Below are 23,058 nucleotides of genomic sequence, written 5' to 3' on the forward strand. Positions count from 1 at the left end.
ATGACTGGGCTGTTTTATTTTTATTTTAATACAATACACAATGCTACAATTTACATTTTACAATATGAATTTCTCTTTCACACATGAAAATTGCCATAAATGTACAAGCATTCACTTTGTCGATCACATGTGAAACTACTGGGGAGTAGTTTGGGACTTTATGGATCCAGATTCAATAGCAATATTCCACATAACCTTCTGAATAAGACTTTTTCTAAATACAGTTGTGTATTTGCAGTACGCTGACATTAAGAGCTTACATTTTCCTTAAAGTTTTTCATGAAGCATCCACATTTCACAGTGTAGTAAAATCTTAAACCCAGTGCGCAGATACCCTGCTTTTGTCCTTTTGTGTGTCTTAATATATTATAATAAAACACTCTTTTTTAATATGTAACATCAACATAATGTAAAAGAATTATGAAGATTTTAAGCTGTTGTGCCACTTTAATCTCAACCATACAAGTGTGCAATTAAAACAATTTATGTTGTATATCGTATTGCTGAAATGGTGGTGGTTTATTTTAAGTACTACTGTAGGAGCAGAGGGGACGTTTAAGTATATAATACTATTGGTCATGATATGAGTATACACACTCCTGCCAGTTAGCTTTGAGATATGTAGATCATTTGAACTTGCTTCAAATAAACATCTACATAAACAAGACATTACTAATATTTACAATACATTAACAACATACAGATTAAAAAAAAAAAAAGACAAATCTTGAATTAAAAATGATTTCTTATACAAAAGTCAGGATACTGCATATAAAAGACATAACATGTATTACAGCTTAATTATAAAAAAGTTGTGAAAAGTTTTACGTGTTGTGATTTTACCAAGTACAATACACAAGGTAAAGTTGTAGTTATCCATTAGCAATACTCATAAATTAAGATCTTTTATTGTGGGTGTATGTGTGTGTGTTTGCCTGCTTCTCAGGGTTGCACAATGTGAAAGTACGGAAAGATTTGAGACATAAGGAATTTAAATCTCCTTATTTATGAACCCTTGGTATTACATCTGTAATTTTTAAATGTACATTTACAAGGCTGAATTCAATGTATTGATGCTAAGAAGAGGGAAATTATATTAATTATAGTTTACAAAAAGGGTATCTTGTATTGTGTGACAGTGATTTAGTTTTTTATCCGTTTTTTACTTCACCTATTATGCAAAATCCACTTTTTGGTGTCTTTTATACATATATATGTGTCCCCTCTGTGTTAAGAGATTTGGAAAGTTTCAGGAAGTTTTGAACAACTTTGTGATGTGACAATGTTGTTTTGGGTTGTGCAACCATTAGCCACTAACCAACCAAGGTAAGACCCACCGACCTTATCACCTGAATCTTCTCGTAGAGCACCATTGTGTTTTTTTAACCAACCATCTTGCAGAGGGGCGCCGCCAGCAGCAGCTCATTAACACTTAGAGCTACAGACACAGAATCAGCACTGTTGGAACAGGTCTGAAGCAGAGGGGTTTATGGCTTGCTACAATACAGGATTTGTTTGGTATTTCCAGCCAAACACTTCAGAGTTGGTGGACATTAACATTGTGTTTAGGTTCATGAAGAGATTGAATCCTTAATAAGAAATCATGTTAGGTAAAAAGGAGTATGAACAACCATGATATGAGGAGAGCCTCACACGCCTTCCATCAAAGAGCAAAAAAAGGTGGAAACATAAGAGCAGGAGTCTCATGTTCGGGCCATTTTGTGAAGCCCTGGCGTGTTGTTATAGTTCTGAAGGAGAGAGATGAGAGCAAAAAATTTAAAAACACATTCTTAATGTCACAAGAAGAAAGTGTAGATCTTCAAGCACATATGTTTCCTAAACTGATCACTCTGAACATGAGTGATTGTGATCTTGTTGGATGCAAAACACTTGATTAAGACATTTTGGTTCCTCATTGGAACTTCTACATTGTGTGTGTGTGTGTGTGTGTGTGTGTGTGTGTGTGTGTGTGTGTGTGTGTGTGTGTGTGTGTGTGTGTGTGTGTGTGTGTGTGTGTGTGTGTGTGTGTGTGTGTGTGTGTGTGTGTGTGTGTGTGCGTGCGTGAGGAAATGATGGAAGCACTGAGAGGCGGATAAAAGAGAAGAACTTAAACAATTGATTTTTAAATCTGATCTTAATTGCTTTTCCTCCTGTGTTTATAAATTAAGAACAGGTGAAAAAAGGCTACAGGATCATCTTTGCGGATGTTGATTGGTTGTTGTAATAGTTCTTTTGGCCACAAGAGGCTGAAGTGATCCCCACCGCTGGTTCTTATTAGAACTAAAAACATTCATTTTCTTCTAGATGATATGGAATTTCTCAATGCACTGTAAACATGGTATGTAGTTTGAGTGGAGCCTGTGTTTCCATACATTGTTGGTTTATAGAGGAGCTGAATCCCAGTGAGTGACTGTTCTGTTACTGTTGTTATTATTATCTAAATTGAAGAATCCATTTTATTACCCTCATGGCCGTAGATATCCATGGTAGGAATCTGGACACTCGGGTGTAGACACCTGGTTTCTTGGCCATGGCGCAGCCTATCCCCCAGCTCACCACCCCCATCAGACGATACCTCCTGCTCTTAGAGAGACAGTCTTCCGCGACAAAAGGACCGCCACTGTCTCCCTGCAGCCACACACCATTACAGCAGTTCATACACACACAATATAACAACGTATCTGAGGTAAGCATTTACAGAAATTGAAGTAAATAGTAATGCAATAAAATGTCAACCAGCTAAGTACATGTATTGGATTCAAACAGGCATGAGTGTTATCAGCAGAACAAACGCACTCTGACCTGGCAGGCGTCAGTGCCTCCTTTCTCATAACCAGCACAGAACATACTGGTGGTGATCTGGTTGTCATAGTAATCAGGACCGTTGCAGACAGCGTCACTGATGATGGGGACGTTCGCTTCCTGCAGTATATCTGCTTGAATACCTGCGGTTGCAAAAAAGCAAAAACATTAAAAAAACATTCATGTCAATTAATATTAGGACCCATTTAAGTATTGCAATATTAATGACTCTTTCTATGTAGTTATATACTGCAGATAGATGTTTACAGTTTCAACTAGCTCTACCCTTACCAACTCTATGATGTTTTGTACTTTTACTCAAGTAACATTTTTACATTGTGTTTTACATTGTATCACGGCTACTTTTAATCAAGTAAAATAATTAATTCCTCCATTGAAACAAGGAATGCACACACATTTGTCTGTAATTAATACCATAGAGATGTACATCAGAGGATGGACTCACCATAGTAATCTACATTTCCCCAGCCTGTTACTGTTCCCATCTGTCCGTCTACCAGTCTCTGACCATATGCAGGCAGACAAATAGGCTGGACATATTCTACACACAAACAAATATAAGATATAAGAAAACATTCATATAAATACTGCAAACAATGATTCAAACACTGTCCGGACAGGGACACCAATGGCTAAGAACCATCATACAGTATTAATAAACTGAAACTCTAGACTTAAGTTAGGTTTATACTATGTTTATCCGGCTATTTCTTGTCATTTTCTCTCTCCCATTACAATATCATGTCTTTATTGTCCTATGTCGGCATAAGGGAAGTTTTCATTGGATCATGCCATCTACTGTTGGCTGAAGGTGAAATAATGAACAAAGTATTTATAAAAGTAGATAGCTTATAATCCAAAACATGTAAATAATAGGCTTTTAAAGCTGTATACCACATGTTTTCTAGCACTGAAATAGTTAATTGCATTGAGCTAATACCGTATCCTTGATTTATTTTAATCCACATGTGATGTGGTTGTAATTATAAAGGTCAAAAAGTAGATGTCAGAGGTGGCACGCAAACATTTATTTTTAAGAGTACTCATTGAAGTTTGTTCCACTAGTGTGTTATTAAAATTAAAAACCACATTACAGACATATGGCATAAGGGTGTGGAAACTTAATTAAAGGGTCATGTGATTAGAAATAGAGACACATCTTGTTCAGTGCTAATATAATGTTAATATAATAAGATAACTTTAATCCTGCTGTCCGCAATCTGGGAAACCGAGAACATAAAGCAGGCAAACAACCATACTATCTGACTTTTTATGTATTTGACCTTCTTCCTCGTCTCTGATCATTGTCTTCATGTAATCAAATCAAGTCAATGAGTGACTCTGTGTGCCCTTGTGTGACCTACCGTTTAAAGCGAGGGGCTGTGTGAGGGCCAGGACAGCTATGTCCCTGCTGTTGTCATCGATGCTAGCATCCACAAAAGGCAGGTAGCTGCTGTGGTAAACTATGGTGTTCACCTCCGCCACATTGGCGTTGACTGGTTTACTGTAGATGGAGCCCAGTAGCACACGCCAGCGATTAACGGTGCGATATCGCCTGGGATGGAATAAAGATATGATCCAATATGTCAACCAAGTGCTTAAAGATCAAATGTAGTGACTGCATGAATCCAGGCTTGTTTGCTCACTCTCTGAAGCAGTGAGCTGCAGAGACGATCCAGCGGTTGGAGATGATGGTGCCTCCACACTGATGGACTCCATCGTACTCCAGTCTGACCTGCCAAGGCCAACCGCCCTGCCTGGCATCCACACCTCCAACTATACGGTCTGCTGCAAAGCTACGCCTGCCACAGTCTGCAGAGGAGAGAGAAGAGGGGGTTTACTGTAATCCAAACTGTAAGTGGAGGAATCAAACATATTAAAAAAGAGGAACAAAATAGTATGCTAGAATGAAAGTAAGTGAATAAAATATCAGAGCAATGATCATGACAATACCTAAAGGAAGGAGAGAAAAAAGACTGAAAGAAAAAGACGAGTACGAACAATGAACAGCATGGAGTATGGAGAGGTGCATGGATGATGTCTTTTTGTAGTCCGATCCCTCAACAAAAAGCAATAGGATTTTTCTATATGATTTAGAATATTGCTAAAATATAGTGGCAAACAAACCTTTATGACACTAACATGCTTTTTTTCAGCAGGAAAATCTCCACATATTAACATTATTTTTTATGATTTTTGAAGCGTAAATGCAATCACCAGAAGTAAAAGAGAAAATCTCTTAAGGTTGTCTTAACCACAGACCTTATTTCAGGCAACTAACCACAAACACATTCAAGGAAATGGTTTACTTGGAGATGTGGGAACAGGAAGTGGTAAGATGCTAACACATTTCTGGATTTTCAGACTCATTCCTGCACCACTCTATAGGAGTATAACAATGTGGTGAGAAGATGAGCGGGTGAGTGCAGATCTGAGCTCACAACTTACCTTGACACAACAGTGTGAGCACCTCCCTGCTCTCACAGTCACTGAAACAAAGACAGACGCAGTTAGTGAGAGCCTGACAGAAAAAAGGGAACTCAAAAACCAGTGAGCTTCCTCTATGTCAGCCGAGTAGTGGAGTGAGAGAGAAGGAAGCAGGAGCAACAGAGACGACAGTGTGGTAGAAGGTGAGACAGGTGCAGGGTCAAATAGACAGGTTTTTGTTACCATGGGAACAATGAGTCTTTGATTTTCTTGCCGTAGCTGAGCTCCTGCTCTCGGACACAGAAGAACTCCCCACCGTCTCCGCTGGCGTCCGGCACCGATGTGACAGAGTAATTTACCATACTGAGACAAACACACACACACACACACACACACACACACACACACACACACACACACACACACACACACACACACACACACACACACACACACACACACACACACACACACACACACACACACACACACACACACTTGTCAGTCCTGTTTACATTAAACTGTATTAACACACTTTGTGATAACATTGTAAAGATATCTCACCTGACAAAGCCCACTTCTTCACAGCTGATGCTAGCTAGCAGCTCATTGGCTGAGGAGGAACACACCTGACGCCACCTCTTGTGGGCGGGTTCAAAGACTCTGAGACGTTGGTCAAGTGAAGTTACCTGGACTGCAGGGAACAAGACAGGGTTATTCAAAAACACACTTGGGACAATAACTCCTGCTAACCCAACATATATTTATTTTCTCACTGTGATGATCATTTGTGCAATTATTACAACCCCCAAGATCCTTTTTAACTTATATTATGCCCCTTTCAAGCAACATGTGCCATTTCAAAGACCAACAAAATAGCCTTTTTTGCCTGTTTGACCATTAGACCTCGGTGTTGAACCTGTTGTTACCGGCTGTGAAGGAACTTCAGTTTCATCTACTGTAAAATCTCTTTTATAAAATGTATAAATGTTTTAGAATACACATACAAAAATAATGAAACTGCAGCTAAGTGCGAATCCACATCGACATCCATATACTTATGAAATCATCATATATATTTGATATTTCTGTCAAGCAACAACATTGTTACCCTGTCTTTATTATAGCAGTACTAAATACATACTACTAAATCCATGAATTTGAAACAACCTCCCTCCTACTCACCATCATACATTCCGGTGTCTTCCTCCATTGTGCAATACGTAACTACAGAAGGGTGATAAAAAAAAAAAACAGCTGCCATTTTTTAAGTCAATGCAATCTACAGGAAGAAGAAAGTTCCTGAGATTTTTGATTGTAGAACTTGAAAATAAAAAAATATATTATTGGCTTCAGCATGCAGTCTGACCTACGGCCCAGACGGCGGCTCCGACGGCTCCCAAGGTCATCACAGTCATACACACCCCAATGACACGGCAGGGCGTCAATACACAGGTCAGAGAGATTCCCCTGTTCGCTGCACACACACACAACACATGCATGAGTGTACATACACTCATTCAACAGTATACACACAGAGACCTAAACATGAATGCATAGACGCAGATGCACTGACAGTTAGCTGAACATGGGGCAGAAAATCTCAAGAATAAATATTATAACACTGACCTCGTTTTATAGATAAAGATGTGTTTCGATCCATTACATTGCATAAGTTCTTTGTATTTAATTTGGATTCTTTTGTTGGCTAACAAACATCAGGGAAATGACCGGAATCAGCTCACTGTTCCAATTTAATAGTACTGCACATTTCCTTGGCCAGACTGAAAAGTACAAATGGCAGATTAGATCAATAGTCTAAAGTCCAGCATTTGTCCACTGACTGAGAACAAACTTTTAAACTACGATATGGTGGCATGTCAGTTCAGCGTGCACGTACAGTCTGTGCGTGCGCCTGCGTGAGGGGGGTCGTCTGTCCCTTTCTGCCCCTGCTTTCCTCCTCACTGCTGCTCTGAAAGTTGTCAACTTAACCCAAAACTTAAGTTAATCAATCCTTTTTCAATGTAGACATATAACCATTGGAAGGGCAAACACGTTGTTATTTTTTACATTTATAAACAATTTCCATTGTTCTAGCTGCAGGGTGCTGCGTGCTGACACTTATGATAGTACACAGCCATAAATAATCTCATTATAGTTCCACCTGTTGTAAACCAGATGATGGCGTAAACGTTCCCACTATCATTACCATCATCATCACCATCATCACCATCATCATCATCATCATCATCATCATCATCATCATCATCATCATCGAGTTAGAGCAGAACAAAAACACAAGATGATCAATTACACTTTCAGATTCCAAAAGTGTTGTTTGTTTTGTTAATAATAATACAATAAGTGATTCAAGTGTCCCAGCCTTACAACCAAAGCTTGCAGGAAATGGTGTCTTTTAACAGCAGATATGTTGACGTGTCGTAGGAAAAGCACAGGTGTAAACAATCAGGTTATCGATGGCTACATAACACTCAAGTTCCCATTTACAGTGGGTCAGCATGCACAATAGACCCTTATCACAGGAGACACAGCTGTAAATAAACACGTTAACAATGGCTCCATTCCTTTCAGTGTGTGAGAGAGCCATGTCAGTGACCTGAATTGAATGCAGCCATCATTATTGTTAATCATTTCTCCTGTGCTCTTCCTGCTTTGGCAAGTCAAAATCTTCTCTGTGAAGGTAAAGCAGCCAAATGGAAATCAGCCGTCATTAGCTGTATGATAGACACCTATGAAGAGCCTTTAAAATGTATATTTTTTTCCTTGTTTTGTCAGTAGAGAAGTCATGATTGCAGGCCCTTCTAAAGCATGTTTGACTTAACATAGCAGGGAAATCAGATATTATTATTCATGCCATGTCATGTCCAGTAAACCGAATAAAGCCATTACATATGTTGTTATTTACACCAGTGTGTTTCCAGCTATGGCAGGACCAAATGTCTGCTGAAAAAAATAAATATTGGAATGGCAATTCACACCTGGAAAACAAAACCTACAGTTGTCTCAGGTTTCTGTCATTTCTATAATATTTGGAGCAAAAAAAACAACTTTAGCTAAATAAAAAAGGGTGTCCATACTGACAGTGCATTAATATTAGCTATCAAGAGCCTGTGCCTTGATGTTTGTTATGAGAAAAACAAGCTGAGAAAGATCACTGTCATGTAAGTTTATTTCCCATTAATTACACAGGAGAGTCAGGATTGTGATAGTTTTCCTTCCATCAATGTGTCAGGAAACAACTGGAGATACTCTAGTATCTGTGTGTTGCCAATCCAATCAAAGAAAACATTCTACATGCCCAGTTTCCTTCCAGCCACCGTCTCCCTCCAGCATTGCCCCTACTCTCTCATGTCACTAACATTTTCATTTTCTGTGAAAGCAATTGAAAACAGGAATTAAAAGACATAAAAATACGTTTTAGACATTCAAAGTATCCACTAAGATGATTGATTGACATCCATAGTGTTTCTCCACAGTTACAAACTCAGTCATTTTCTTTAGCTTATATGTAGACTTTTTAATCTGTTGTTGTATGTTAGCTGTGCGAACCTACTCATCCAGTGACCTAGAGCTATCTCCTGACATGTGCTCCCTCCCTCCACAGTACAACCTCTACCTTCACCTTGACTGCATTTTCCCTAAAGTCCCTAACTTTGCCTCCTTTTTTACTATTTCTTTACTTCCTCTCATCCCTTTCTTTTTGCCTACTTATCTGCTTCTCTTCCCCCTCTCTTCAGGCTTCCCCAACAAACATCCAGTCAGGTGTTATAGTCCCTTGGGTTGTAAAATGACAATTAACAATGGGGACCAGGAAGTCAGAGAGGAACGTGGAATTAGGCAGAAAACAAATACCGTAAGTGGGAATTAGAAAGTTAACATTTTGAGAATCTGATGAATGGACATTTTATAAGAAGCACATTCAAGTTCATAATTTCACGGTTGTGTCCTCCAGGAAATACCCCAACATTTCCTCCACACATCTTAACTCCAGCAAATACACACTACGGTTTGGCCCACCCCCCTTGTTCCCAAACTTCTTTCTTCTTCTTTCCTCGCTGATCCCTTCCCGCCAACACAGCGCCCTTTCCCAATCAAATTGCAGGACAGAACAATCACTCTTTTGTGTCCACTTCTACCTGAGACCACCCCCTTCCTGTGTGTCTGAATGAGTTATTGGTTATTAGTCAGGGTTTTTCTAGAAATCATTGCGTAATATGTTCGGTAGATTCTGTATTCTAATAAAAATATTAATACTTTAGAACATTTGCCTTATTTTCAGAAGTTGAAACAAAGTTCTCCATAGTCTGAGAGAGTTGTTAAATTGTATTACATTGATAACAAATGCATTTGAATACAGATTTATTTTCTAAAATGAGAACTATATTCTTATTGTTTGCTGTTTTTAAATTAATTTTACCTATAGTTCCCAAAAACATTAAAGGGGCCCTATTATGCTCTGGGATTTTTTCCCTTACTTGTAGTGTGTTATACAGGGTTTTTGTGCATGTAAATGGTCTGCAAAGGCATAAATCCCCAATTTCCCTCCAGAGGGAACTCCCTCTACAATCAAAAGATAGGACTGGATTTCTGTTGCCATGTTTTGTTGTCGCTGCAGTAAATAAGGCTGACATAGGGGAGAGGAAAGAATTAATCATCACTTACTGTTTGTGATCCACACAAAAATGCAGCACATACATCTAATTTTGGGTTATTTCTCTCCCTATACATGAGTCACATTACCAGCCAGAAGCAGCAGCATGCTTCACTGTATCATGACTCATTTACTGGGATGTTGGAAGGGACACCCTTCATTTTGCATGCATTACGCCCTCCCACTAGCCTCACAGTGGTGGGTAAAAAGAAGCAGATGTGTTCCAGATGGGCTGTACACACCCTCAACAAAAAAAAAGCTAATTTTGTATTTAAAAAAAAAAGAAGGAAATCAGCCAATATGTATCTGAGATGCAAGCTTTTTTTAATTAAATCAATATCGCTGGTCTTGCTGTTGTTTCGTGTTGGCTTGAAATTAGGTGTTAAAGTAAGAATGGAGTTAAACCTTGAAGATAGTGGAGTGAATAAAAAATCCTCTAGTTCCAGGCTTTGTTTTTTTACATATCAGGTTGATGTACTTCATGTCCCTTGACCCCTTCATCCTCACTGACATTAGGGCTTTAGGAAACAGATTCAAAAACGAGTGTCAAACCAGGAAGATCACATTTTATGTATCTGCTACAATAAAAACAGGACGGAGCTTAAATTCAACATACATTGACTCCAAATAAAACACCATATATTTATACAAGGGGTACAATGGTTTTCAAAATAAATATAAAAGAATATCCTTTTCCTAAGTGACTGAAGAGTGGGAAAAGCAGAAATAACAACAGCACAGAAGCAAAAGAAAACCCTTCACACACATGTGAACACAGCAGAATATCTGACTCATAGCTGTAGTGGTTGTCATGGTAGAAAAGGAAAAAATAAACACAACCATACTTTGTGCGGTAAATATTAGTCAGATAAGAGGTATACGCTGCTCTGTGAGTGCGTGATTATGCTTAAGTGTGTTTCCTGTACTTGTTCATGCATGTAGCATGTGATGTTTAAGGTAAATACAGCTAAAAATAGATTAAATAGATATCCCACCTAGGCGTCAACACACCAGACAAGATAAACCACACCACATGTGCCACTCCTCGGCTAGACGGTGTTTCTCTTGTAATTACCCGCATCATAGACACAGCAGAATTCATGGCATCTGAGTGGGCTCCCTTCAGAAACTACAAAACCAAATGCTGAGCTGACCACGTTCAGACGTAGAAAGTAAGTCACAGCACAACAAGGACAAGAGGACCACAAGTTGAACGGCAGGAAATGTGGAGTTGATGACCATTTTCAACTAAAGACTTCACTTCAACTAAGACTGCAGGACATGTTCTACTGGCAATCAAACCCTTCAATGTAAGGTAGGTTCAGTGTTGACTAGCAGGGGTAATGGGGTAAAAATACATCTTCAAAGTGGCAGACATATATTTGTGTTTTACAGTTCACACGGACAGAAGTGCTTTCTAGCAAAAGTGCCATAAAGCATGTAATCTTATCTCCACTTCTTTAACAGCATCATATGATAAGTCATAAAGTCATTAGGAGCTGTAAAGCTGACTAACTCTGCATTTCAGCTGAAGTAATGCCACATAGCAGGACAGAGGTGAATTCCCTCGTTTCCTTTTAAATGTGTATGGTGGTGAGAGTGTGTTTGCTGGGATAAGGTAGTACAGTTTCCTATTGAAAGTGAAGTGGGAACAGGGAGGTTTTTTGTGTGTCTGCAAGGCGGATGAATTGTTACTGCTGTAGATATAATGTGCTGCAATTTTGTGTAATTTTGTATAAAGCGCAGGGTTGATAGCTGGCCCCAGTTATCAACACAAGTATCATATTTTTTTTCTGGAAATCTTTTGAAATAAAAAAAAAACATTTCCTATCTAAATGTGTTTTCCAATCTGAAAGACAAACCTCAAAAACTGAAAATCAGACAGCCAGTCACCTTAGCAAAAACAGTTAATGGTTAACTGTCAAATGGACTGTTGTCTGGTCCTAAATACAGAAAAAGGCAACATGACCAGCGCAACGTTCTTGATGTGTGTGTGTGTGTGTGTGTGTGTGTGTGTGTGTGTGTGTGTGTGTGTGTGTGTGTGTGTGTGTGTGTGTGTGTGTGTGTGTGTGTGTGAGTAGGAAGGGGTGGAGAATAAGGGCAAGAACAACAGTAGTGGTATGTGCACTCACCCATCTTCCCCTCCGTCAGAACTTTCTCAGCATACATCTGTATACAGTAGGAAGCGAAAGGGAACAGCTTCCTTCCTTTTCCCTTACTTCCTTCTGTCCTTGGCTCTTCAGAACAGGTGGTCCAAGGCCTTGTCAGTCACTTTTCCCTGTTGCGATAATATCGAAGGTCTTAAGTGACAAACAAAGACCATATTGAAGCAAACATTTCACTCGGAAAGCATTCGGGTATAGCATGTTAAGTGGGAGTGCCATAAATTAGAATGAAAATACATCCTAAAACACTTATTCGCAGTACACTTTAACATAATAATACTAGGCCTACATCAATTTTGATCGATATGCTCTAAAGTACAGGCTGGTTACATCACAGTATGCAGTCCATAAAAGTCCATAAAAGTCCATACATTTTTTAACACAAACTGAGTTTTTCTTCTAATATTTGTATCTTCACTCCACTTCATTGTTTTTGCCAATAAATACTCTAAGATTGTTGTCTTTATCACCGAAAGGTTAAACTAGTTACAGTGTTCACTGCCCTGCAAACAGGAGGAACAAGACACATGAGACCACTGGCAGCAAATGATTACAAAGGCATTCTTCTTCCAGTTTAAGTGTAGCTATAGCAAGCAATAGAAAGTTCAATCCCCTATGGTGTCACAAAAAATCTTTAAATTCCTTTAAAAAATATAAAAAGCTATGATATTTCTTTAATTTTAGACTGCAGAGGTTCAGAGAAAAAGTTGTTTTGGCATTAAAAAGGTTCAGTACGATAAACTGTAATGCTGACATAATTAAAATGATACCAAAAGCTACATCATTCGTTTTTCTCATTTCAAACAACTAGGCCTACGCACTACTAGCTGTTAGTATTGGGTTAAAGCCACTGGTGTAAAGTAACTAAGTACATTTACTCAAGTACAGAACTTAATTACTATTTTGAGAGACTTCTACTTTACTTGAGTATTTTAATATTTGCATACTTTGTACTTCTACCCCACTATAATTCAGAGGTAAATTATGTACTTGTATTCCACTATATGTATTTGATTCCTTTAGTTAATTTCTGGATTTGGATTAAAAATGTAAAATATAATGAACACTTAAGAAATACTTTAGTTACACCTGGAGTAATACAGCTAACCTGCCATATATAAAGTCATTAAAAGCTGCACCTTTACCAGCTTTGAAAACAGTTTAATGCATCAATAATTATAACAAACACATACAGTATAATATATTATTCTGAAATGGGCCCATCTGCACAATAAGTACTTTACTTTTGGTACTTTAAGTATATTTTGATGATAATACTTTTACTTGAGTAACATTTGAAATACAGGACTATTACTTTTATTGCTACAGTCTGCTACCTTTACTCAAGTACAGGTTTTGAGTACTTCTCCCACATCTGGCTATAGCCTTTAGCAATGTTAACTTTAAGCATTAAGGACTGAAACACATTCCAGAAAGACTCACCTGTCTTTTCTTACAGCAGGGGAAACACTGCTCTTTGTTAGTGTCAAATATGATGTTATTTTTTCTTTAAAGTCTTTATTGAAGACTAGAAAAAGCAACAAAAAAACTTCTGCCTCGAAAAGCACGCGACAAGGCCGTTTAAACTCCGCCACGGATAAATCCAGTTTGCAGTAAATCCGTGTATCTGTCTCCACAGGTTACTGACCCCAGAGGAAGAAGAAGGGGGAAAAGAATTTCAGCGACTCTTAATATCAACCGAAACCACCGACACCGGCGTCTAATAGAAAAGAGAAAAACATTTGGAAGCCTTGACTATCTGAGACGAAGTTAATGAAAGTTTATCGCATCTTTGACTGCTGGTTTAAAGTGTGGTCGCCTTGTGAGCCGTCAGTGCGCCGAGGAGAGGGGCTCCAGTGACGTCACGGTGCGTTTCTGAGTGGACACAGTCTGCTGACCTGCTGCAGGTGAACACACTATCCTTACGATGTAAACACACACAACCTAACAGGCGTATAACTTAATGGATGCAAGTATTAGTGTAAAGATTTCCCTTAAAACGGTGGTTAGGCTCGTATCTATATTAATAATGCATAAGATTTATATAGCGCTTTTTCTAATGCTCAAAGAAGCTTTACATATTGACCCAGTAACACATGCTGTATCCCCTAACACATATTGATGGAAGTAACTAAGTACATTTATTCAAGTACAGTACTTAAGTACAATTTTGAAGTGCCTGTGGGCCTACTTTCCTCGAGTATCTCTATTTGTTTGCCACTTTATACTTCTACTCCACAACAATTCAGATCCATTTGGTAACAAGTTGCTATTATTCATTAAACATATAAAACCACTGCTGAAGTATGTGCTATGTTGAATTAAAATACCTGGCAGTATAAAAAGTAATTAAAGTAAGCTCCACCAATACCAGTTACAAATGAACATGATAATTCAAATGAGGTTAAATAAATGGGTCCCTGAATATACTCAGTATAATTTACTTTATTACCCGGAAAATGTCCATCCTGCAAATAGGCTACTTTCTTACAGTTTAAATCCAACTTCTATACTTTTACTTGAGTAACATTTTGAATACAGGATGTTTACACGTAACAGAGTATTTTTACCTTGTGCTATTACCACTTTTACTTAATTAAAAGATCAAAGTAGTTCTTCCACCACTGCCAACACATACACATAGGCTACACACATTCATACAGTATGTTCTCTTTGCTGTCTTGTATCCATGTCATCACCCCAGTTCCCTATTGCAGAGAAAATAAAAAGGAAGTTGGACAATCTGACCAATGAGTCTATGCTCTACAGGAAGCAAGCATATCTCCGAAGAGCAGAGGAGGGCAGACAGTTGAAGCAAAAGGAGAAGAAAGGGTAGGTCAAGTGACTGAGGGAGAAAGATCAGTAGACATGAATCATCAACAGCTAGAAGAGAAGAAGATGGGTGGACGAGTGAGCTGCTGGCTGCTGCTCACACTCTCTCTGAAAGGTAACATACATATGTAATCTAAAGTTACAACACTTATTATACAGAATAATCTTAAAGTTTCAGCTTGACTTTCTTGATATTGACATTAATGCAGTGTATAAATCATAAAACTGATGTTTGATCACAATTGCTTGGTCATGATTTCAGTGGCATTTGTGAAACTCCTTCACTAAGTGCCATATTGCTACAAAAATGCTTTCTTGGGCAAAAAGTATAGCTACAACCAGAACTACATGCATAATATTTATAAATGATCCAGTGAGTTTAGTCAAAAACGGCCCTCACCAGCATGAAGCCATTTTTTTTTTGTATTTAAAAAAAATATGGCCATAACACGTGGAATAGTGTTGTACATCATAGCAATACTTGTAACGCAAGTACACAAATGTCAGTTTGATCTGTATCTGTAACTTTGTAATATATCTTTTATCACTGATATTACTTTTAACCTGGTAAATAAAAGTACAACTCTTATGTAAATGTTACACCCTTGTAATGTAACCTAGTGGTTATGATATAAAACCTTCTATAATGTACAATCTATATCCTCCCCCTCAGGTATTCTTGCAGCTGATTGGGCAGTTCGTCTCCCTTCCAGTCCTATTTCTGCTGTGATTGGTTCCTCTGTGGTTCTCCCTTGTTCCTATGACTTCCCTTCTACTGAGGCTGAGGGACGTCTCTCTGCTCAGGTATAAAGAAGGCTTTGTTAGCAGTTGGATTGTGTCCTGTTTCTTCAACAGGGAGTTTTTCTCTGCAAGGCTCGTAGATACAAAATGTAAAGCTGCAGGAATAACTGCAATAAACTAACTACTTTAAAATTGCATTAACATTTTTGGAAAGATTTAAACATCCAGCATCAGGTCAACATAAGCATCTGTGCTATTTAAGGGTGCTTTAGCGTTTGTTCAAAGGCTCCTTCCATAGAAACTCTCCCTAATTATCTCGATTAGGGTGGAGGAGGAGGAGGAGGAGGAGAGGGACAGCAGTACAACGTTTCGTCTGAGATCTGGTGTCTCAAAGACAGTCGCTGTATCACATCAAGGTATTGTTGAAGATGCACAAAAACATCCCCAAATGATTTCTGCAAAGAACTCCTAGAACAGGGATTAGTCAAATAAACTAAATCTGTCCATCTGTCTCAGATATGTCTTCCACAGTGCCGGTCTATTCCCACATCCATCCTACCAGAACAGGGTGGAGTACCTGGGGCAACCAGGAACCAAAAACTGTTCTCTGAGGATTTCTGACCTGAGAAAGTCAGACAGTGGAGCATACGTGTTTTACCTCATCACCAGCCACCCCACACAGAAGATGCCAGAGCAGAAAGGAGTACAGCTCCTAGTGGCAGGTGGGAATATTTAATTAACAACTAATGCCACGACTGATCTCTAACAGCATTACCATAATCACCAAAATGATTTTCATTCTTAATTATCGATGCATAGCTCATAATATGTAGAGTTGCAAAGTGTCTAAGAAACAATTAATGTTGTTTTTTGTGAATTGGTTGACTTTAATGTTTGGATGACAATTGTTGATGTTTTGGCATCATTTCTTCAAAGTAGGAGCCACTTCCTTTATGCAACTCTGTGTGCAATTTGTGTGAAGTACAAGTAAAACTCACCACAGACGAAACATAATAATGATTGTGGTTCCTTATGTGAAAAGACAGTGTTACATCCTTACACAAAATTATCCAAGTTCCAAACACAGACTGAAAACATGTCTTTGCTGAACTCTTAAAAGCAGGGGATTTAAGAAGCTATTTAAGGTATTAGAGCCTGTGGAAAAACAACCTAATTTGGTTTGGGTGAGATGTCGCAATATGCTTAAGAAATAATGGACCAATGTCTGTGTCAAGTCACTCCCTTGTTTTGTATTTTGGTCCAAAAAAATGGTATATTACAGTTAGTAATTATCAGTGAAAAGTTGAGAATTTAAAGATTTTCAACTGAAACAATTGAGTACTGTTTGCATCATGCAGCTGCAAAATAACCAAACAACGGGTTATGATTTGCACATGAACAGTTGAAGGGACAAAATAAGCATCACTGGCGAAGCATGTTTAAAAGCAACACCTTTTCAAGTGAATGTTGAATGAATAGAGTCTTGTGAAAAATAACCTGGGGACAGGAATTTACTGTTTCAGGGTCAGCTAGTCCACACAGAGGTCACATTCTCAATATGGAATAAAGCAGAAAAAATGAGTCTCTGAGATGAGTCTTATAATGAAACCTCACACACAAAATATGGATCCCAATATGTTTAAATCTAATAAAACCTTATTTAATAAGATTTACCCGTACATTTGTTCCCACATTTTAAACTATAAGGAGTAGACATGCAAAAATAGAACAGTTTAATGTTCTATGTTTAACAGGGGAAATAAATATCAAACAATACACTATTACTTTTTTTATTTATATGGCAGGTTAGTGGACCTTTTCCTCAGTATATCTAAAATCAAGCCCTGAACAGAGATCATCATATACTGAAACATTTTCTTTAATTCAGTGTATTATGTCGACACATTTCACTAACTGTGTTTGGTTAGTTGAAAGCAATAATATTATGTTCAAACCAATATATTTTATTAAACTTAATAGTATTGCTTTCAACCAACTGAATACATTTATTTGAAATTGGTTGAGATAGTACACTTAATTAAAGTCAACATTTCCATTTTTCAGTGTGCAGTTCTTGTTCACAAATTACTACATTTCTTGAAACAGTCCTGCAAAAACAAGAAAGCTAAAACTTGCATGTTATTATTTCACACAAGTGTTCTATTCTTGAAAATGTGAAGACTTAATACACTTGTTATTTTCTTAACCCTTTTTTTCTCCAGACTCCTCCAGCGCGGTCACAGCATTAGCGAGTCCCTCTACAGACATCACAGAGGGCGTGGGCCTTCGCCTGGCCTGTGGCAGCCCTGCAGCTGGTCCACAGACCCGCTTCAGATGGTATAAGAGCACAAGCAGCATCCTGAGACACACTGGACAGGTGTGGGACATCAGTGAGGTTTCACCTGAAGACTCTGGCAGCTACTACTGTCAGATAGAGACTGGAGATCAAGTGCAGAACTCTACAATGCTGCCTATAGATGTAAGATGTAAGTGACGGTTTATTCCCATTTAAATTGATATTTATGTTATGAATCAACAAACAAAATGTTTGTTGATTGAGAGACCCATAGTGGTGTAGTTTTATACCACTATGGGTCTCTCAATCAAAACAATAACAAAAGACAGTTTGGTGATATGGAGAAATAGCGTGGGATTATGGGAGTTGTTGTCTTCACCACCATTGCAGTTAGCTATCTCCAGTTAGGCTTTCGTGATTGTTCGTTGTTCAGGAGTCTTTAAATGGTAGCCACATTATTCATAGAGGTTTCTGCAGGGTTTAGGGTTGCCGCTAACATTTGCTGAGCTTGTTTCTGTGTAGAGTTGAGATCCAGGTGTTCGGGTTGTATTTACAGGGAGCCGAGTTCTCCTTTTCTCTTAAACAAACTAACCCATTGATTTAAACTGGACAAAAGCATTAAGAAAAAAGCAGTTTAACATTAAAAATCTATTTCATCTTGTTTTTCTCATTAAGATCTAGAAGTCTAATGGATGAAATAATGAAATCGACCATTCCCTTGATTAAAATTAAGGATTTTTTAAAGGATTGAAAATTGTTGAAAACATTTGGGATAATACCCATGCACAACTCAACAGAATATATAGGTTTAGTGGTTTTAAGTCATTTAAAATATGGCAAAATATATATTTTGACTGAGCATTACAACATAATTGGAAATTCTAAATTGTACAAAGAAGAAACCACACTCTACATTTTTTTATTTGCTTGAATAAAATAGGTATTAAAGCATTCAGTGATTTGAGAGAATCCCATATGATTTTAAACAGGGTGTAACTGACTTTTCATCTCCATCCTGTCCAGACTCTCCTCGTAACACAGCCGTCACAGTCTCTCCTGCTGGAGAGCTACAGAAGGGGCTTCCTGTGACTCTGACCTGCAGCAGCGATGCTAACCCGCCTGTCCACACATACACCTGGTACCAGGGGGCAGCATGTCTTCCGGCAGCAGACAAAAGCTTTTATCGAGCCAGACAATCCCCTGCTACACCCACAGGACGAGGCCCGACACTCAGGAGTGCCAGCATCGCCGCTAAAGAATATGGGCTGCACTGCTGTGAGGCTCGGAACAGACATGGATCACAGACTGTTGGTGTAAAACTAACAGATCCCAAAAGTGAGTTAATAAAGAGCCTGACAAAGAGCCTAGCAATTTTTTGTGGCAACCAAGTTCAGCAGGACATAGTGCTAAAATAACACCAGGCCAGATCTAAACTAAATATCCAACAGCAAACGAACTAAATATAGAAAGTAAATTGATATTTCTAAAAAAAAACAGCCAGTGCTTACATCACAGGAGGAGACTGATAGACCACCTCATTTTGCATACCCCCACCTATGACAATCACAGAAAAAGGAGCCCTTATCACCCTCATCACTACAGTGAAATGAAATCTTGTTGACCTCTGATCCATTTCAGCAGCAACAGTTTTTGGGTTTCGTATGTAAAGCAGAAAAGTGATAATTAAAGGATCCCATTTTACCACCAGAGCACCAAACACTTATAGAAGTATCATAGATTCTTTTCAACTACATATCTTTTGTCTCTCTTTGGGATGCAACAGAAAAACATATGACTTGGCCATGTTAAAATTTAGTTCCAAAACTTGCTCTATTTTGCATTTAATCCAGTAAAAACAAAACACTAATTTTGCTGCCATGAAGCCCAGCATTATGAAACACCTTTACACGGTTGGTCCATCAGCACCAGGATGTCTAAGGTCTAGCTATAAACATATTCTGAATTTCTACCAGAGACAGTTTTATCTGGCTCTAATGTTGCTTTCTACCCACCCCAGCAATAGACCCATCTGAGTCTTCAGGAAAGAGATTGCTGATTATTGGAGTGACTGTCTGTGTTATACTGGCTTTAATCGCCATCGTTGCCTTTCTCTTGTCAAGGTGAGTTATTGACTCCCCTTACAGATGATCACTGCATTGTTTTAATGACTATAATTTATTTTCACGTTTAGACAGATGCATATTTCCCAGTCTGCATGCAGAGTCTGTTGTTTGAGTTATTCCAGTAATCCAATCTAGATGTGACCATAGCATGTATCTTAAAGGTTGATGTCATGTCTGTAGTGGTGTGACTATAAGCCTAAGATCTCCAATGTCTGTTTTAGGCTTACATACAGTGTTATTCATTTTAATTTTAGATATGATTAACTTAGTATTGTAAATGTCAAATGTTTTTTTGATGAATGTTTTGTCTTTCCTTCCAGAAGACAGAAGTCAGCAAGGCATCAGTCATACATCCTCACAGAGACATCTGCTCCAATACCTTGAGGCCTCATTCAGCACAAATACTAAAACTCTTAAACTGGAGTTGGCTCACTTTTGCTTAAAGAGCGTACTCAAGCAAGAGAAAAACTATGTAAATATATTTACTCTTTTGGCACTTATCTGTTCTTTTTTTTTTTACTTTAGTTTAAGTGTTATTGTGCTTTTGAATTTGCTTAATGCTGCTGTCAGGATATAAAGTGACAAAAAATAAACAAATATATTTATTATATTTGGAAAAATCCCCAAAAATCCTCAGTTGTCATCACCCAATTTTCTTTTCTACTGCACTAAAACAACACGCCACAGAATGCACCCAGTGGAAGCAATGTCCAGAATACAGCTGTTGCTGGAAGCCTGTTAGTGATGATGCAGAGCATACAGATGATGATGGAAAATACTGATCCAATTAAAAGCTGTTTGCTGTAAGCACTGGGTCACATTTTTGTGCTCTTGAGTAAACTCTGCAGAGTGATAAGGCTTTAACAGATACTGACCAGAGCCTGAGGATGAAAACCATGAGGACAGTGACACTGACACCCGGACATCCATTTACAAATTGTACTTGGATATCAACTCTTCATCTTGTTAGTTTATTTTTAGAAAACGTGGCCTTTGTCTCATTTATTATATTAAGGCGCGCTGAGCTAAGACATGCTGATTGAGTGAACAAATACTTAGAGACGGTTTCACATACTGTATCTGCACATCAGTTCATGTGTTGATTTCTTTGGTTGTATTTACTTTTCACTTTTAAAGGGATAGCTCAACACAAAATGAAATACACATATTTTTCTTGTTACATACAGTATATAACATAGATGTTGCTATTTAAAGGGGCCCTATTATGCTTTTTGGGGTTTCCCCTTTCCTGTAGTGTGTTGTAGGTTTTTGTGCATGTAAATGGTCTACAATGGCTAAAATCCCAAAGTTCACACCAGAGGGAGTTTCTCTACCACACTCCCCCTCTGCCTGAAACACATCGATTGGACTCCTTTGTATACTTCAGTGAAATAATAACACTAAGTACAAAAAAGAACCTGAAAATGAACATAATACAGCCCATTGAAGAATGTAGATTATTGTGAGTTGCAGACTAATAGAATAATGCAGATATCTGCCATAGAGAGGATTGCCTTCACTTGAATAAAAGGGAACTAAATGGCACCTGGCTCTTGCAAATGCCATCTAGGTTTGTTACACAAAAGCAGCAGCAGATATCAGCAAATATGAATCTCCATACTACTGAACACACTATACTGGAGCACACATCAAAATTAAAAGGTAATGGTGGGATGATAAGGAGTTGAAGCAAATAACTGTGAATCCACAAAGAGAAATTGCTATGGTTGTAATTTAACGTCCTTAATCTTGCATCAGTTCATGTAGTGATTGCTGCTTTGTTTCTTTCTTTCTCAAGCATATTGCATAACCTTCTGTGGCCATTTTCTTCCTTTTCTTCATCAAATCAAAAGCTTACAAGAAAATGGTGACCTCTCAAACTCACTCAAGCTTCAACCCATGAGATGTTTATCGTTATGAGATCTCAATCTGATACAGTTTTCTGCGTAGCGATTTAGAATTTTGGCACGCCAGTATTTAATCTTGACTAAAATATCTCAAAAGCTACTGACAGAATGTCTCTGGACAACTTTTGGACAGAGAGTCAAGGGCCCAAGATGGTCGATTCTAGACGCTTTGGTTAGCCCATGACTTCATCTTGCCCATAGTATTTCTTCAAAATAACAGCATCACTATCAAACCACTGTTTTTGTCAAAGCAATAGACAACATGCTTTCCATCAGATTTGTACTAACCATTTCAAGAATGCTAATATTGTACACTTGCTAAACGCCAGTGTATTAGCATTGACATTGTGAGCATGTAAATATGCTGATTGTAGCATCTATGTCAGGGGTGGGGGAGACAGGACCCAAGAGCAGTAAAACAAAGGGAGGCAAGTATGGGTCCAAACATAAGGCAAGCTTTATTCACATTAAAGCTGTATTATTAAACAAAGAAAACCCTCACCTACACTAACCAGGGGACACAGGGACACCAGGAACAGGAGCAGACAGACGGATGGACAGGAACAGGCAGGTAACATGGACTAGACCAGGTGGGAAACGACGACAACCGAACAAGAGACAAAAGGGAAACCAAGACTAAATACACATGGGTAATCACAAGACAAGACACAGCTGGAAGAGGGGAGGAGAAACACAGGGGCAACAGGTGAACACAATGACACAATCAGGCACAGGAGGGAAACGCAGACAGGAAGTGAAACTAAACATGACACAAGAGGGGAAAACATTTCAAAATAAAACAGGAAACAACAAACAAAACAAGGATCATGACAATCTAGCTCAAAGCACTGTTTAGCCTCACAAAGCATGGTTGTAAAACTCTTAATGTTGTTATCACACATTATCAATCTCTTCCTCTTAACTTCAAAGAATCCGTGATCCCAAGAAATGGTAATAAAAGCAAAACATGGCAGGTGTGTTTTTGAACATTGAGGTCATTTCTCCTGCTATGACACCAGGTCGTCCCTGTTGTCCTTCACACAGAGGGAACTTATTTGAATGTAAAATTGTT

The 23,058-nt window shown here is 38.3% G+C and overlaps 2 protein-coding genes across 5 annotated transcripts; one reads left to right on the forward strand and one right to left on the reverse strand.

The window, feature by feature from the left end:
- Nucleotides 1–5: 5 nt before the first annotated feature.
- hpn (hepsin) lies at nt 6–13,943 on the reverse strand. 3 transcript variants are annotated; one of them, XM_063878739.1, is made up of 13 exons: nt 13,531–13,943; nt 12,055–12,200; nt 6,620–6,727; nt 6,436–6,477; nt 5,815–5,944; nt 5,494–5,613; nt 5,272–5,312; nt 4,470–4,635; nt 4,188–4,378; nt 3,269–3,364; nt 2,803–2,945; nt 2,464–2,628; nt 6–1,748 (listed from the first exon to the last, which is right to left on the reverse strand). In XM_063878739.1, the coding sequence occupies exons 2-13, from the start codon at nt 12,089–12,091 to the stop codon at nt 1,704–1,706; spliced, it is 1,284 nt and encodes a 427-aa protein (XP_063734809.1). In that variant the 5' UTR covers nt 12,092–12,200; nt 13,531–13,943; the 3' UTR covers nt 6–1,703. The 3 variants fall into 3 exon arrangements, with proteins under 3 accessions (XP_063734809.1, XP_063734810.1, XP_063734812.1); XM_063878740.1 differs by having other exon boundaries at nt 12,055–12,222; XM_063878742.1 differs by lacking the exon at nt 3,269–3,364.
- On the forward strand, nt 10,982–20,886 carry LOC134861500 (B-cell receptor CD22). Of its 2 annotated transcripts, none has more exons than XM_063878743.1 (10): nt 10,982–11,237; nt 13,727–13,994; nt 14,857–15,034; nt 15,593–15,723; nt 15,985–16,076; nt 16,177–16,382; nt 17,883–18,146; nt 18,980–19,291; nt 19,974–20,076; nt 20,400–20,886. In XM_063878743.1, the coding sequence occupies exons 3-10, from the start codon at nt 14,956–14,958 to the stop codon at nt 20,461–20,463; spliced, it is 1,251 nt and encodes a 416-aa protein (XP_063734813.1). In that variant the 5' UTR covers nt 10,982–11,237; nt 13,727–13,994; nt 14,857–14,955; the 3' UTR covers nt 20,464–20,886. The 2 variants fall into 2 exon arrangements, with proteins under 2 accessions (XP_063734813.1, XP_063734814.1); XM_063878744.1 differs by having other exon boundaries at nt 20,403–20,886.
- The last annotated feature ends 2,172 nt before the right edge of the window (nt 20,887–23,058 follow it).

This window comes from Eleginops maclovinus, chromosome 3, assembly GCF_036324505.1.
Source record: "Eleginops maclovinus isolate JMC-PN-2008 ecotype Puerto Natales chromosome 3, JC_Emac_rtc_rv5, whole genome shotgun sequence".
Classification (NCBI taxonomy): Eukaryota; Metazoa; Chordata; class Actinopteri; order Perciformes; family Eleginopidae; genus Eleginops; species Eleginops maclovinus.

Coding starts and splice junctions, on each gene's coding strand:
- LOC134861500 (XM_063878743.1), top strand. CDS start 14,956: ATGAATCATCAACAGCTAGAAGAGAAGAAGATGGGTGGACGAGTGAGC. Junction 16,077..16,176: donor AGTCGCTGTATCACATCAAG/GTATTGTTGAAG, acceptor CATCTGTCTCAG/ATATGTCTTCCACAGTGCCG. Junction 18,147..18,979: donor GCTGCCTATAGATGTAAGAT/GTAAGTGACGGT, acceptor CATCCTGTCCAG/ACTCTCCTCGTAACACAGCC.
- hpn (XM_063878739.1), bottom strand. CDS start 12,091: ATGTATGCTGAGAAAGTTCTGACGGAGGGGAAGATGG. Junction 6,478..6,619: donor AGCCGCCGTCTGGGCCGTAG/GTCAGACTGCAT, acceptor ACCCTTCTGTAG/TTACGTATTGCACAATGGAG. Junction 5,945..6,435: donor AGACACCGGAATGTATGATG/GTGAGTAGGAGG, acceptor TGTTCCCTGCAG/TCCAGGTAACTTCACTTGAC.